The 17,373-nt window shown below is 37.8% G+C and overlaps 1 protein-coding gene across 2 annotated transcripts in view; it reads left to right on the forward strand.

Moving 5' to 3' along the window:
- Positions 1-17,373, forward strand: part of STIM2 (stromal interaction molecule 2) — a 68,640-nt gene that overhangs the window by 28,714 nt on the left and 22,553 nt on the right. For both annotated transcript variants that reach the window (XM_084204661.1, XM_084204662.1), the window contains exons 2-3: positions 6,388-6,518; positions 16,872-16,986. In XM_084204661.1, the coding sequence (XP_084060787.1) occupies positions 6,388-6,518; positions 16,872-16,986 (246 nt within the window). The remainder of the gene's footprint in view (positions 1-6,387; positions 6,519-16,871; positions 16,987-17,373) is intronic.

Consider the following 17,373-nt stretch of genomic DNA (forward strand, 5'->3'; position numbering starts at 1 on the left):
ATGAACTCATCTTCTTGATTTTTATTTAGTCAGACAGAGCAGCATTGTAATTTTAATAATTAATTTCCTATCAGTCTAAATGAAGTATTTATACTGATATTTTCATCTTGACAGAATGATCCTTGGCATGATTAACATATTCAACCCCCTCTTTGCAGCTTCCTTTTTAAACAAGCATTGCTGATTTGGAATAGTTGCTTTTAATGCAGTTATATTAAAGCAAAATTAATTTGCCATCAAATCTTATTCTCTAGGGAATTCCTGTCATATTTTTTCCTTTGAGTTACTGTTTATCTGGGTATGAAGTTTTTAAACATTTTTCTGAGATAGTGTGTGATGTTTTGATGTCTTAACGAGCGATCAGAAAATTAAGTGCCTGCTGCTTCTTTTGAAGATTTTACCTTGGAAAGATTAGAAAAGCTTTAATAAACCTGCCTTAACAATTTTGTTAATAATATTATTTGACTGAATTTCTACTTTAAATAAACAGATCTCACTGATGTTCTTTTTTTTCCCCAGTGTATAGAGAATGAAGTTGAGAATTAGACAGCTTTTTTGTGGGTGTGGAGAAAGCAGAGATGAGCTAGTGATGATTTAAGAAAAAAAATCAAAGCCTTGCTTGCCTCATCAAGTTTCTATGCGGGGGAAAGAATCTAATTGATCTGTATATATGAAAAGATACTGAAATAGCAGAATAAATGGACACTTTTCAATAGTGACAAAATCAGATCCGAATCTCTCATGCGAAAATCGCTTGTTGCGTATTGAAGCTGTAATGATTTATTTTAAGGCTGTTTGAAATGTCATTTCTTTTACTGAAGGTATTTAGTGGATTTTGAAACAATCATGGCAGTTTTCTTGCAGCTTATCTGCAAGTAGTTTGGGGCTTTTGTTGTTATTTTTTTTTCTGTCAAACTGCAGTGTTACCAGTCACTAAACATTACATGTGTATTCAGAAATAAGTGCTCAGGATATCAGACTTAGCAGTCAGGAGTTTAATATATGAATTTAATTACTGTTATTGCATGAGCTCATAGCAATGGAAAAGCCTAATGTGAAACATTTTCAAAATCTTTAGGGACAACAATGTTCCAGATTTCCTGTTGCACCTCTTCCCCTTGCCCTGCTGTCATTAGTATTATTGCATTTTCCTCTTCGGGAAGCTCATTTAAATAACATCACTGTTGTGGTTAGAAGATAAGGTATTCTGCACTTTTTGTCAAAATTTTATCTATTTGTTTTTTCTTTTTTTTAATGTTTTTAGTGGAAAGATCAGCTGCAATGATGAACTTTTATTTAACTAATTGGAGTGAAAAATAATGTCACAAATTACTTTGTCAAGTTAACTGTTAGATGCTGCTCAGCCTACTTGCCATATGGAGGAGTTTAATTATTAAGAGTAGGAGTGATTTGCTTTGGGAGCTTTTAATTGAAAGATTAAAAGAAGCTCACTCTGAGGCTGTCTCAAGCATTTAAAGATTTTAGTGACAGGATGTATTATGTAAGGATTTAAAATAAAAACATGTTTGCCTTTACTATATATAAATTTATTTTGAACATCAGACAAAATTCTTGAAAACACCTGCTTTTCAGTATTTTCATCAATCCCTGTACTATCTGACTCTCCAGTTTGTACTGAGGTCTTCAAAACTTGTTCTTGTAAAGGTTTTTTGTCTTGAAAGGTGTCATGGAATTGATTAAGAAACTGCAATATATTAATGTACATGTAAAACAGAAATGTAAGGAAATAAGAATCCCAGTTAGGTGAATATTCCTTTGGCAGGGGGTTGGACCTATTGTGGCCACCTCCTTTGTCTGGAAAATGCAAAGAAATCCACATCTGTCATCATGGCATACTGAAGCACAGTTATTTTAAGATGAGAATATGTACTTAGGAAGCTGATGCTTTATAGTGCTTGCCTTTTCTGTGAGGCTTCCCTTTATCCCATATGGCTTTTTAGGAATGAGGAATCATAAACCTGGAGCAGCATGGTGCACTTCTGAATTCATCAGTAACAGACAGGCATGGGAACCCTGCGGGCTGCCCTAGGACTGCCATATGTTGTTCTAAAAAACTTTCTAAATGCTGTTCTTTCTTGGTGAATGCTGAACATCCTCACAGAACAAAAACCATGTGTGGTAGTCAGGCTCTTGAATTAACTCCTGACTGCGACGCTGCTCTCAGTCAACTAATGGAAAAAAATTAAAGGCATTTAAATTTTAGATTTGGAAGTGTCTACCTGATTCCAGGTGCCTGTGAAAAATCATGAAACTTCTGTGTGTCCCTGTATCCTTAAGAAGACTTGCTCAGACACTGAAAAGTTCCAGACTGGAGCTGTGAACACCTGGTTGGAATCATTCTGTCAGCTTGGCACAGCCATAGCTGTTGTGCTCCAGTGTCTGTATGCAAAAGGAGGTGTGTGAGAGAGCTGCAGGCTTATTCCCTCTTTGTTGGTCTGTCAGTCCTTTTTATTCTGAAGTCTGTAACATTTGCAGGTGTTTAGGGAGAAGCAAATGCAAGGTGGATGAAAGGCTATCAGGTGCATATACCTTTTTTGCTTTGGGAACTCTTCTGATGGTGTAGCCCTAAATGAATTTCAGGGGCTCTGCTGAGTGCTTAAGGGGATATTTAATTTTCCTTTCTGGCTTGTATTGGCAATGTCACATTTTAAGTTTAACTTCTGTTGTCTTCAGCTGTGAATCTGAAGTTGAGAGGAATTTCAAACTGAAATTCTTTTTGTAGTCTCACCTTATTTTAGTCTCACTGAAGAAGATTAAAGTGGGGGGGAAGGAGGGGTGGGGTGAAAGGGTGTGAAGTGTTATTTTCCCTTTACTTATAAAGTTTTCTTTATCTTGGGTTGGATGACTGTGCTTGGTTCATTATCAGACTGTCTCCTGTGCACTGACTGCTGAGGACCTCCCCCCTTGCCTTAGAGCTGGGAGGCACTTACTGCCTCAAGGCGGGAGGGAGGTTTGTTTCAAAATCCTCTGCCAAGTTTTTTGAGCCACGAGTCTGGCATGTAGTAGTTCAGGAACAAATTCCTTCATTATTATGACCAGTATTTCTGAAACTTCCTTGCTTCTGAGCAACATGAAAAACTGAGATATAAAATAACTTGTGCCTGGAGTGGTATCTGCTGTGCTTTTTTGCCCCTTGCCCACCTTGTCTCTTTTGGTTCCTTTGCTAATTCTTCTGTGCTTTTCTTTAAAGGAAAGCTCAAATTCCAAACTGTTGGTTCACTCCCTGAGTGAATTTATCATCTGTTCTTTCCTGCAGTGATGATTTTGGACTAAGTGTATTTATGACAACACCCCAGACTAGGATGGAGAAATTGGTCTAGACGTTAAATCAGGCTTGTCCCTAAAGTCCAAGAGAAGGTTTGGAGTCCCAGAACACCTTCAATAGTGTCAATTCAAAGTGAAAAATTATCAGCTAGGCTTATGATTTGTTGTGGGGCTTCAGGGCTATATTTCTGGTGTTTGTTGTGTCTTGAGACTTCTTCTATTGGCTTTTGTCTCAAAAACTTCCCTGACATCCAGTTAACTAACCATACTCCATCTAGTATTAATTTGAATTGTTTTTGCCATGCAATTGAGGCAAACTCTACTGCATGGTAGAATATTCTGCAGAACTGCAGATGATCAAATTTCCATCAGCTGTTTTTTAGATTTGATAGGGCTCCCTAGGTATGCTTGTGAAATGCTTTTCACTTATATTCTTTAGGTTGTGGCTTTGTAGTTTGTTTTGAGATCATTCTCTAAGGAAGGGGATGACCAGTGTTGTCAGTTTGTCCGTCTAAATGTTTAATTTTACCAGATGAAAATAAGCTTGAAAATAAATCTGGATTCTCTTCAGAGCGGGTTAATTTTTATTAGAGTTGACGTGTGGTCCTGCTCTGTTCTCAGTCCCAAAAAGAGCAATTGGCACTCTATCGGCTCTTGAGAGAGAGATCAAGTGTTCTTGGAGCCAGCACATGGGACATTTGAAGCACAAGCAGCCTGTTTACTTCTCTCAAGAAAAGCCATAGCTCTCTGAAGTGCCTTCATGCTTAAATATCCTAAAAAGGCATATTTAAATAAGTACCCTGATTAAAGGACCGATCAGCCTTGGTTGTGAGAAAATATATTCTGAGGAAACCTTCTTGATTTGAAAAACTGGGGTTTCAGCTGCACAAAATGAAAAACCATTTGAATGGGTGCTTGCAAACTGTGAACACGTGTACCTGAACTTTGATTCCACGTTAGAATAGAATTAAGTACAAATTAAACAAGTTGGGTTTGTTTGAGGGATCTGTTTGTTTTGACAACTATGCTTTCTTCTAACTTAAGATACAGTATAGATCATAACTTGTAATACAGAGATTATTCTGATATGATTGTATTTTAGTAAAATAATATTTTTTGTTCATGGCCATGAGAATTTTATTATTAGAACTTTGAGGTGATTCATTGTTATTGCAAGGGAAACCTTTCTACATGGAGCACCTTGCAATTGCAGGGATAGGTCCTTTACCCCCTCAAATGACAGTAATTTTTTCATTGTAAGGCAAAAATCTGAAGGTTGAGAATTGTGCAAATTAAACCTTATGTAATAAATAAAAAATGGACAAATAAAATAGATTTTTTAAAATTAACCTCTCCCCCTTCATAAAATATCAGTTGCATTCCAAAGCTGAAAATTATATTGTTTGTGATTGGTCTGGTTTAATATTTAGTAATTAATAATAATAATATGCATTTTATAAATTAAATATTCATTAATAGGTAATAATTATTTACTAATAAATATAGAAATCAGTCTTTGTATTAGGTGTTGCTTTTAGAACTACATTAAGTAGTTCTAAAAGCAAAACCTCTCAGTTCTTGGACAGTGTCAGTGAAGTGTTCAGGTTTTTTTTGCTTTGTTTATTTGTTTTTTTAATTGCTGCATGGGAACAGATAAGATTTCCATTAACTCCTGTATAATAAAACTGAAGTATGAAGTAGGAATGTATTGACTCGTGTCTAGCTGTGGAAACCAGTCCTGTTAATTATGTGTCTGAGATTCCAGCTGTGTCATGGTTGTTATCTTTGCACTTCCTGCTTTGTAACCTTATACATTAATTTATTTTGATTTTCAATTATTTTAAAATTCATTTTAGACAGAAAAGCAGAATCATGCTAATCCAGCTGGTATGAAATTGTAAATTAAAGAATTTTTCTCTGAAGACATTTGATTCCTCTCACTTTCTAGAAGTGCTTCCTTTACTTATACAAGTGAGTCTTTTAATAAATTCTGTAGCAACAAGAAAGCTTAATTCTTTGATAGATTAGAAGTAAAATTACTCATATGCTCCCTCAATTTTTACTTGCATTGATATAAGTGTAGTGTAACAGTTTATGGAACTGGTGCAGTTTTATAGTGGCTAGTACAGTGGGAATTTTTGCTACCTTATTTAAGTTAAATTTTGAAAAAACTATTTCTCTGTATCCTTCTCCACCTTGTTTTCTTTGCTGGTATTCAGTATATCAGAATTAATGTAATAACTGCTATTAGTTAATGCCAAGGTCTGTGTAAGGCCACTGTGGTGATGGTTGATCATCATGCATTGTAGAATTTTGGAGCATTTGGCATGTACTTTGTAGAAGGGAAAGAACACAGATTTAGCAACTTGATGTGCAAGCTGAGCCATCAGATGTGTGCAAATCATGAGCCTTCAGCAATGAATGCAAATGAAAGTGTTCTATTTTTGACTTGGAATCCTGCTCTACAGTGACTGCAGTTTGTGATCTGAGTGTACAGGACTAATACATCGTGTACTACTATCAGCTGAATTTTCTTTGCAGCGTGTTTTCTGCTCTTGGAGCCTTGAGTATTTTGTGTTCAGCAGTACCTACCACCTATTTAGAATTTGATCTGCAATGTGATTACCATTCCTTTGTTATCTGTTTATGAAATTACGATTGTATGATATGACAATTCCTTTTCTTTTCTTCCACTGTTCTTTGTTTTGTTCAGATTTCAGAAAGGAGGGTGGGAAATGTGGTAGCTTTATTTGCCAGTGCACTGGCATGAGCTAAATGTGGATGATAAAAGAAAAAATGGAGATAGTAAGTTAGTGGGATGGAAGAAATAAATGGAAGTCAAAACTATTCCAGTCTGTTTTTTGGGACTCCTTCCTGAATAAAAAAAGAGTTGATTTGCACACACAAGCATTTCACTTTTTTTTGTACAATTACTGTTTTACGGCTAAATTTGATATCTGTGACCTGGTGGTTATGTGCCGTGAATACATTTACACAATGCAGAATTTTAAACCCTTTCTTTTGCTTGGAAGCTTTCTATTCTGAAGTGAAAGTAAATAACATTTTGTTGTGTTGTTTTGATTTTTTTTTGTCCTCCTTCAGATCCCTGCAGTTCACTCAGCCCCCCGTGCTTTACTGAGGAGGACCGGTTCAGCCTGGAAGCTCTCCGCATGATCCATAAGCAGATGGATGATGACAAAGATGGTGGCATCGAAGTAGACGAAAGTGATGAGGTAGGAGTAAAAAAACTTTACTTGTGCATTCATGAAGTCTTTTTTATCCTTTTGTTTTGTACAGCTGCTCTTTATCTTTCAGCACTTGAGTAGTTGTTGCTGTTCTTCTTAATTCAGTCCTTTTCTCAGACACATATGGAAGGAAAGTCTAATTTCTTTATTTGTCTGAAATGGGATATTACTGTCCATTGTTCTAGCCTGAGGTTTTGTATGACTGTATAAAAGGTGCTACTTTTGTGACTGGTGTAAGAGGTGGGCAAAGGTGAATGGTTTAGCTTGCAGTAAGAGAGTGATGTGATCCATTGCTTGGTGTTGTGGTTTCTTCACTCAAAAATTTCTTGGTTGAGGCATCACTGGGTTATCTTATTTACCTTAGATCTGTTGCAGGCACTTCATGGTGTTAAACCGTACCTGTTACAGAGAGTAGTGTAGAAGAAAGATTTCTGGTTTGGTTTACATTTTACAGACAAGTAGTAAAAACATTGTGCTTACTAATGGTAAATTAGGTCCTACAACCTAAGGAAGTCTTTTGTGACTGTGCTTGAATGAGTTTGGTAGGTAGGGACTGTGCTTGAATGAGTTTGGTAGGTAGGGACTGTGCTTGAATGAGTTTGGTAGGTAGGCTCCTGGTGGTCCTGGCAAAGGATTGCCCTTGCATTTACTCAACTTTACCATTGGGATTCTCAGAATTACTGGGTAGGAATGGAAATGTCTATGTAGTTTGTTGTGCTTGTTTCTTTTGCTTTCTGGCCATTGTTAGGCACATGCTTGACAACCAAGGGGAGTGAAGATGTCCCCTAAAAAATGAGGGTATTGTCATATGGTTCTGACACCCATTCTTACTGTAGAGGAATGGGAGAAGAATCTAGCCCTGTGGATTCTATGGGGGCTAGTTTTGTCATCCTTTTATATAACATCTAGGGGAAGATTGTTCTCCCTGAATGAGTTAAGTTATGAATTATCATTGTCAAATTTAATGTGATGCTACTTACTTTTCCGTGTGCCTGTGTGCTAACAGCATCAACAGGCCCCATCCAGCCTGACCCTGAACTCTTCTAGGGATTGGGTCATCCACAACTTCACTGTACACAGCCTGTTCCAGTGCCTCTCTACCCTCTGAGTAAAGAATTTGTTCCTAACATGCCATCTAAATCTTGCCTGTTTTGGTTTAAAACCATTCACCCTTGTTCTGTTGCTATCTGCCTGGGTAAAAAGTTGCTCTCCCTCTATTTTATACTCCTTCTATATGTTCTGAAGGTTGCAGTAAGATCTTTCTAGAACTTTCTCCAGGCTGAACAGCCCAGCTCTCTCAGCCTGTCTTAAGATAGGTGCTCCAGTGCTCTGATCATCTTTGTTAGCCAGACTTCTGCAACAGGTCAGTGTCTTTCTTGTGCTGAGGAGCTGGAGGCAGCACTCCAGGTGGGATCTCGCAAGAGCAGAGGGGCAGAATCACCTCCCTCGACCTGCTGGCCTCTCCTCTTTCAGCGTAGCCCAGGATGCAGCTCGCTTTTTGGCCTGTGAGTGCACACTGTTGGCTCATGGTCACCTTTTCATCCCCCAGCACCCCCAAGTCCTTCGTGGTAGGGCTGCTCTCAATGACTTCTCCCAGTCTCAATAATTTCTCCCATTGCTGCAATGCATGTGTAATACCTTCCCCTTGGACTTCAGGAGATTCTCATGAGCCCACTTGTTACGTTTGTCCAGATCCCTCTGGATGACATATATTTCTTCTTCTAGTTCAACTGGGCTGTTCAGTTCCATGTCATCTGCAAACCTGCTAGGTGCGCTGTCTGTGTTATTGATGAAGGTATCAAAGAGCCCCTGTCCCAAGAGAGAGCCCTGAAGGGCACCACTCATCCCTGACCTTCACCTGGACAGAGAATGATTGACAGCTATGTCCATTCAGGCAGTTCCTTATCCATCAAATGATCCATCCTTCTAATCTGTCTCTCTCCAGTCTGGGCATAAGGATGTTATGTGCCACTGTGTCAAAGGCCTTTCAGTGGTCTGGGTAGATGATTTGTTTGATATTCTCCCATCAACCATTGCAGTCACCCCACCATAGAAGGCCACCAAATCAGTCAGACACTGATCCCTTAGGGAAGCCAAGCTGGATTGTCTCTGATCACTTCATTGTGTGTGCTGTAACATTGCTTCCATGAGGATCCGCTCCATGATCTTCCAAAACACAGAGCTGTGATACTCAATGGTCTTTATTTTCTCAGGTCTGGGTTTCTCCTCTTTTTCAATAGGAGTGATGTTTCCTTCTTTCGATCACCAGGGACTTCACCTGACTGCCATGAGTTTTCAAAAATAATGCATATAGCCTGCCTTTGTTATTGCAGAATGTTTGGGACAGGCACAGTTCAGTTTGCAAACTGAAACATTGGTGATGGAGTGTGAGCTTCCCAAAGAACTTCCCAGTACTTTGATTCTCCTGACTTGTACTGCATTTTTTATACACCGAAATTGAGGAAGTTAAAAGAAAATACTGAAACATTTTATTAGTATTCAGAAGATTTGCCCTGGTTTCCAGTGGACCATCTTTATACCTGACCTTAAGTTTCTTCCTGTTCCAGAGGAAGCAATAGAAACTATGCTAAAGACCTGTTTAAATGGCTGAAATTGTAATAGTTGATGAGGCATGATGATCAGCTGGGGTAATTAGAGATGGTTGAAACTGTACGTTCAAACTACACATTGTGCATAAAATAAGATGACTTAATTGTAGCCCTTGTTTCTGCTAGTTCATTTTTAATTATTGAAGAAATATTTAATAACCCACTCCTTGCAAAGTAGCACTTTCTACATATAATTTCCACGCAAATTAGTGATGAATATGTATTTGCATAGAGGGCTTTCTTCTAAGGCATTAAATGCAAACCTGAAATTAATGAGAAATGAAGTTTAATTGCAAGTTCAGCTAGTAACCTCTGTTTTTCTTGTAGTACTTTTACTAAATCTTTACCATTATCTTAAAAGATCTACATTTACCAACATAGTTACATAGTTACCTGATTACAGTAGGTCTGAATATGTACTAAATATGTCCTGTTTATATTTCAGAACCAGATTTTTTTTTTTTTTATCACAGTGGGTAATGCTGCTTATTCTGATTAAGAATGAGGACTGATAATTAAAAAACCCACTTTATTAGAAGTAAAGCTCACATGAAATAGAGGGATTTTACTTAACAGCAGGGAATGGATTTTCTGTTTTATGCTGCATGGTTTTTACTTGCAAGACTCCTGAAGAGCAGCATATTGAGTATGTGGATTAGATGTTCACTCTCTTTTTACTTGGCAGGAAGAATGTGACAAAGTAGAATAACTTTCTGCTGTTTTACCAGCACTACAAGTGTTGCAAAGGTATATTTACACCAAGGAAGGAAGTTCTTGTAAATAAGTTATTTTGAGACAGGAAGGTAAAAAGAGCTAAAGATGTTGAACTATTTATTTTAACTGTTTTAATTTGCTAATCCAGTTAACTCCTGATAGTGATTCCAGACATTTCATCTGCACATAGTTTATTTTTCCTAATGTTTTTATGCCCTGTTTTAGGTTGTAGCTTGTTTTTCCTCTGTAAAATGAAGGACCACATGAAAGCATTCTGTAAAGAAGAAATTCTTCTAGGATATTAAAAAGTTTGAATGAAGATATTTCTTATTTCCTCAAAAACTGTCTGATACTGGAAGACCTTTGGACGTACTTTGTACGGACTGGAAAGAAACTTGACTTTGATAAAGTTGATGTGAGGAAACAATCTAAATTTTTAGCATGGGATTTAACAGTCAGCAAAACATGAGGAATTTTGTTGAAGTCTTCTTAGGAAGTTAGAGGGGCTCTAGTCTGAGCATGGAGTAGTTATTTTTTCCTTAATATTTGGTGTGGTACAGCAGAGAAAAAGAAAAAGGAAGAAAAAAAGCCTTCTGTACTTATTTTGAGAGCAAGCTAATATGTATTTTCCTATCAGACTTAGCTGCTGATATTATTACTTTATATGTCAAGGATTGTGGTTGTTTAAGCTGGTTTCAAGGGGTAGGCTGTAAATGGGTAACTGGAAGGGAGAATGTGGTGTTCCTGAGGTTTTAGTCAAGTGTTGTGGGAGGCTATCTGCCTCAGGAAGCATCTGTTGCACCATGGGAACGTGGTTTTTTTTAATGATGAGACACAAGCAGACTTATCATATGTTCACTATTTACATAGGTTTTTCCTGTTTCCTTAACTTCCCTAAGCAGTCCTACATAAAGTAATTTCCTCAAGGAATCTCTCTGTGTTAGTGTTAGAATAGGTTGATGTTTTTGAAGTATTAGTATCTTGCTGTGTGTCCAATGTCTCACCAAGCTAAAGGCACAAATGTGTGGGATCTCTGGATAGATCACTTCATATTTTGCTTAAGTTTTTTTAAGGAGGTAACTGGAATTGTCACTTTATAAAAATCTCCAAGCTGAACAAACCCCATAGAAAATCACCAACACCCTGCCCCATGCTCCTCCTCCTCCTCCTAATAATAATAATATTAATAATATTAATAATATTAATAATATTAATAATACTAATAATATTAATAATATTAATATTAATAATATTAATATTAATAATAATAATAATAATAATAATAATAATAATAATAATAATAGCTTTTATCAGGACGGTCAAAAATGTTGGAACCTCAGAGATGATATGTTGAAGTGACTGACTTAAAAATGTTGTCTGGAGGCAAGAATCAAATACAATCTAACTTTCATGGCCTAAACCAGGGAAGATGATTCTCTTCTATACAGTCATTAAAGCAAGAGAAGTAGCTAGCATGGTCTGCAATGGTAATACTATTATAGCACTTTTGCTTCAGTAAGTTTGACAGGGATAGGCTTCATTTTGTTCTCTGGAAATATACTCTTAGCAAGATATTAAATGGCCTTTCAAATTCCCTTAGTATTTTGGTTTTGTCATTGTCATTTATGTAATAAAAGTCCTCAAACTGGAGTTGATATTTCTGTAAACAACTTAATATTTTGGTGTCAGCTGTTTAGACAAAATTCTGCATGTGGAAAAATATGTGCCGCAGTGGTTTAGAAACTGAGGACAGTATAACTGATTTTTCATGACACTGGGATGGCTCCTAAGTGCATTTACATCTCACTGTGCAAGACATTCTGTTACAAACATTGGTCTTTCAGACAAGGATTCTGAGCTTCCTAACCAGTACAGCAAATCCTTGCCCCCAAAGCTACTGGGTTACTTTGAATTCCTTAATTTGTTGTGGCTCTTTTAATAGAGGTCTTTTTTGAATTGATTTTTTTCATTCAACTCCTAATGTATTTGTCCCCAGATAGTGTGTTCTAATCTCCTGAAGTTTTGTAAGCAGCTCCGAACGTGTCTAGACAATTTGCTTTTGCAGAGGAGGATAAGGAGCCGGGTCTTGTGTGAAAACATGGATGGTGTTAGCTGACAGCTGTGCCTGAGCAATGAAGCCCCACAGAGAGGCAGCACGTGTTACCCTGGGTACAGTTGCATAGAAACCTGTTCCAGCGTGGCTTGGACTGGACCTGCCTCACGCCTTGCCTCCTTGGACGTGCTGAAGCTAACACCAAGCTGTCTGCACCTCTTTATTTAGTGCTGCTACAATGAAGTGGTCCCTTGGAAATTCTATTTTGGCTTTGCAGTAGAGAGATACATTTTTCTTTTCAGCTGCAGTAACTTTTTTTGATAGAATGTATAGGTTATTTAAGATATACTTGATAATACTTTCCTGGCTGTATCCTACACTGTTCTTGTCATGTTTTATTATTAATATTATTGAACATGTTTTCTTATTTTAATTTATAGCATCTTTAGAAGCCATTTCTGTAGGGTAGCCAGTCATACCTGAATCATAGTATGTTGCCTTTCAAAAGCACATCTGCCATTATAATTTAGTCAGTACGTGTGACATTGCAATAGCTGCCACAAATCTTGTAGCAAATAGATGTGAGGAAATGTACTAAAAGGTTGAAGTTGGAACTTTTGCTGGTTTTCCCTTTGAAGGAGTAAACCTGAAGGAAATAACACTGAGGAATAGATGCTCAAGGGTGAGAGTAATACCTCGCCAGGTGATGTTACTAATTGCTCTTAAAATAAACTTGTCAGTTAGAGAGTCTGTTTTGACCCTCAGTTGATGAAACTGAAAATCATGAACTTGAGCTTTCACCCAGAACAAAATATAAACATCATGAGAGTGGTTCCTGCTGCTGTTAGTGAGTGTGGTTAATTTTACTTTTCCAGTAGCATTCTTGAAAGTATGCAATTGCTTGTTTGTCCTGCAAGTGTGTCTTGCAGCATCGATATTTTAACTTTTTTTCTTTCCTTTTTTTTTTTCCTTTATTTTCTTTTTCTCTCTCTCTCTCTTTTTTTTTTTTTTTTTTTTTTTTTTTTTTTTTTTTTTTTTTTTTTTTTGGCTGTTATAGTACTTCTGGGATCAAAACTCTAGTTTCAAGTCTAGGTGTGGTGTTTTTTTTAATTCTGTACTTGTTTTTGAAGTAACTGCTTTGACCAATGATTATTTTTGTTTCATACAGAGTTTTTAGGCAACTTACCTTCTGCTTTCTCGGTTTCAACTTTGTAGTCTTAAAAGGCTACTCCTTCCTGAGTAATTCTCTTGGCTAAGATAACACTTCAATGTGTTTTTCTTAGAGCTTATTCTTTTAACCTCCCTATTTAGAGTTATTTTTCTAACCTTTTCTTTGTATACTTAATGACCAGAGCAACAAAAGAGAGATTAGCTGCCATGACAAGGAACAGAAAAATCCTCTTTTTAACTGGAATTGTTCTGTTTTTGTCTTTCGTTAATTTAGGTCCCAGTTCTTTTTCTTAAAGAAGCACTTCCATATTAGGCCACTCTTGAAATAAAGATCTTTTATACAAAAGAAAGATGTTTAATGTTGTTATATGTTGTTTTATATCTCTTTGTTAGTGAATGCACTTTTTGAAACATGGTGACCTCTTTCCAGACACGTGCACTGTAACTTAGGTGTTGTGACGTTGTGGTGCCAGAGAACCTCTCTGCAGAAGTCACGGTGGTTACTTTCTAAGGATCCGGGAGCAGAAGAGAAGAAGGGCTTTTCGCTTGGAAGAAGTTCTCAGAGATGCACTGTCTCTGTCCCTGAGCAGGCACTGTGCTGGTTGCTCAGTGCCAGCTGCTCCCTTTGGCAGGAGGGCCGCAGTCAGACCGGACCCTCGGGGGTGTCGGGGGTGCGCCAGGCTCGCTCCGCCCGGCCCGGGCAGTGCCGCGGGCGAGCCGCGCCCCGAGCGCCTGCCGGCCGCGCCCTCTGCCGGCCGCGCGCCGCAACTGCGGGCGGAGGGACCGCGCCGCTCCCGGCGCTAACCCGGGAAGCGTTCCGGGGCTGGGATGGGCTGAGCGGTAACACCGTGGAGATTCCTGTTTGCAGCCGGCATCTTCCTTCTCTTCTTTACTTCTGACACTTGAGTAGTGCTGTTAATAGCAATACACATGCTCCTTGACGGCACCTGTAACCGAACAAAAGTTCTCAACCTTCGATATTTTACAGCCTTTGCTGACAACTCTCAGTAAATGTAGTGGGTTTGTACAAACAAAAGTGATCTGAATTTTACCTGAGAAGACTCAAAATTGGGCCAAGCCCAATTATACAACATATATATACAACATATTCTGTCCCTCTTCAGCAACTTGATCACCTTACAACACTTGTTTTGAAAAAAAATGTCCATGCCTGACATTTGGAGTCTCCAAGGACAATGCATCATCAGTCACTAGAAAGCTGAAGAGTGAGCGCTAGCATTTACCTTAACCCCCATGTGAAAAGAGATACTCTTTACAGAGAGGGACATGTAATACATGTTTTTGCTGTATTTTTAGTATGTTTTTTGCAAGTTCCTGAAAGATATTCTGGGGATGTCAGTTGACAGCAGATACTTGCAGTCTGGAAGGAAAAGGTAAGGTGGGAAAGCATCAGTTCTTTCCTGCTGTTCCATCTGTAAGACTGTACTGTAATCTGGAAAGGTTTAGGGACATTAGTGGATAAGAAATTATTTTGTTTTCTTATTGTATTACTCCTGCTTTTCAGTTTAACCTTTAATAAACATGGAGTGGGAATGAACAGGGCAATCCATCTTTCATTGCATGTTGCATGACAATTGTAGAATTTGGAAGCGTCATGGTAGCCATGCCAATATGGCATTGTATTCAGTATGGGAAGTATTCAGAGTTCCCACTTGGATGATGGAATATGCAACAGATATTTTTACATTTGCATACAGTTACAGCGTACAGTCCTGTGCTTATTAAACCTTTTTAGTGTTGCTGATCCATGTTTTTTCAGAAGTTCTGTAATTGCCTTTGCCCCAACAGGCTGCTATTTTCAGTTCTCACATATTTCATTAGTTTCTCATATATTTCTCCTGTATATGCATGTGTGTGCATATATGTATATTTATATATCTCAATTTATGCCATTCTTATACACTTGGGGAAAAGGAGTTAAAAATGCTTATGAAGCTTGTATGGGCTAAATGGAACTATTCTAGGAATCAAAAATCTTTACAAAATTAATGTCTGACAATCAGAAAAAGTTTTGAAGCAGTAGATAAATGCGAGAGGATTTACATCCAATCAGTGTTTTGATACTATGGCTCTGTGGTTTGTTTAAGGAGGGCAAACTAGTATGTTGTCCCAAATCTGTCGGGGGAGAAACTTGAATCCATTCATAGTTTGAGATTCCTTCACATTCTAGTAAAAATATTTTATTTAGGGAGAATTGGTAGGTCTTAGCTTTTGCTTGCATATTTCTGCTATTGTATACTGTTTCTTTTTATTAAGAGTTAATATTATTATTTAACCTTGGCTACTTTTCAGTGTCTCCTGCAGTTTCTGAATGGTATACTCTGTAGATTTGTTAGGAATGGAGCCCTTGTTACAAATGAAGCCTTTGCGGGGTGCTGTGCACTTGAATTACTACCTGGACTGAATTTTAAGAATTGAGTTCTTCTGCAGTGCATCACTAGTGTGGTTTCTTCCTCACCTCTCTTGAAGTGCTGATGACATATGATCAGCTGTATAAAAGGCTGTTTTTTACTTAGCTGTCATGACTATCTGTAGCTGGTTTTGTTGGAGCAGCTTCATCCTTCATGAACGGAAGAAAGCAAGGGATCTGCTGTGGAAGGTTACTTGGTTTTCTGGTAGTGTTAGTACCAGATACTAGTTTTCTGATACTAATCCTAAGGTCTTCACCCACAGAGACTGTTCATGCAATACTTTCAGGGTCTGATACTTATGTCAAGGGTTTCCACTATTAACAGGAGGTCATTTACCAACCAGTATTCCAACTTTTCTAGGCCTTTATGAAATTAAAAAAAATAATTAATTTTGCAGTTCCATGGCTTTTCTTGGGTATGTCTTTGGAGAACTGTTCGTAGCAACTTGTGGAATACTGATACAACACTGCTATCATAAAATTGTATCATAGAACCATGGAATGGTTTGGGTTGGAAGAGACCTTAAAGATCATTTGATTCCAACTTCCCTGTGGTAGGCAGGGACATCTTGCACTAGATCAGATTGCTCAGAGCCCGATCCAACCTGGCCTTGAATGCTGCCAGGGATAGGGCATTTACAGCTTCTCTGCACAACATGTGCCAGTGCCTCACCACCCACTCTGTATGTCATGATTGCATGATATTCCTTTTTATAATGTTTGCTAAAAGGCTTCCTATTAATTACTGAAAATGAAGCAGCTTTATGTAATGCTTCTGTGCTTGGAGTCTAACCACTGAGGAATGATTAGCAAGCATAAAATTGGCCCTCAGATGACTTCTGTTTTTTAATTCGATGAATAGAAGTCAAATTTTTGTTGTCTAATCAAAAGACTTTAATACTACTTAGTAAACAGCTTACTCTCATCCCTCAGGCAGTTGCATTTAACTGGTATGGCAGGATTCAGGCATTACTCATCCAAAAATGACTGGCACACTTTCAAATCTTACATGGCCTTATTTTCAAGGAGGAGAAGTTGGTTAAATACCACTAGAATAGGGAAGTGTACAGTGTGACTGTGTGGCGTGTTCCTGTAATCACTGTAAATCTGAGGCATGCTAATAATGTTAAACTCTGTACAGTGGAAACTGCATTGTCAGTTTTCCTAGGATTTAATAATTGTGAAAAACAAATCTTGTAAGAGTGTTTACCTTACCTTCTGAGTCTTTGATATAGAAAACTCAGATCAATTCTCTGCTGCTTGCATGGGAAAGAGATGGGAAAGACTCTACCCGATTTCTGTGTAGTTTCTCTCCAGAAATTGTTGTTTAGGCATTTAAGATGATGTTTTTCCCTTTTCTTCAGTTTTTAAGGGAAGATATGCAATACAAGGATGCCTCAAATAAACATAGTCACCTGCACAGAGAAGACAAGCATATCACCATTGAGGATCTGTGGAAACGCTGGAAAACATCTGAAGGTAGGCAAAGAAGTATAGCTGAAAATGACATACTTGTAATTCAACAATTTTTCCACCACTTATAGAGTAGTGAATGAACTGATGAAGCATCTTCATCAGTCTGTTTTGACACTGTTATTTATAGGCACACATAAATCTGAGTAAGAACTCCTTTAGTCCAGCTAAAGGTAATTTCCTCTTCATGTGCTTTGTGTATTGTAAACGAAGTAAACGAAGGTAGCTTATATGAGGCTCTAATTTATCAAGGTGACTGGTGTAAGTGCTGAATTCCAGATTAGTATGTTTTATTTTATAAACCCTGAGGGTTTCTCCCAAGTTGTTAAAATTTTTTATAATACGGTATTAAGTGGAAAATTCAATGCACTTTCACTTTGATTTCAATTTTAT

Source organism: Fringilla coelebs (genome assembly GCF_963513975.1).
Source record: "Fringilla coelebs genome assembly, chromosome: 4".
Taxonomy (NCBI): domain Eukaryota; kingdom Metazoa; phylum Chordata; class Aves; order Passeriformes; family Fringillidae; genus Fringilla; species Fringilla coelebs.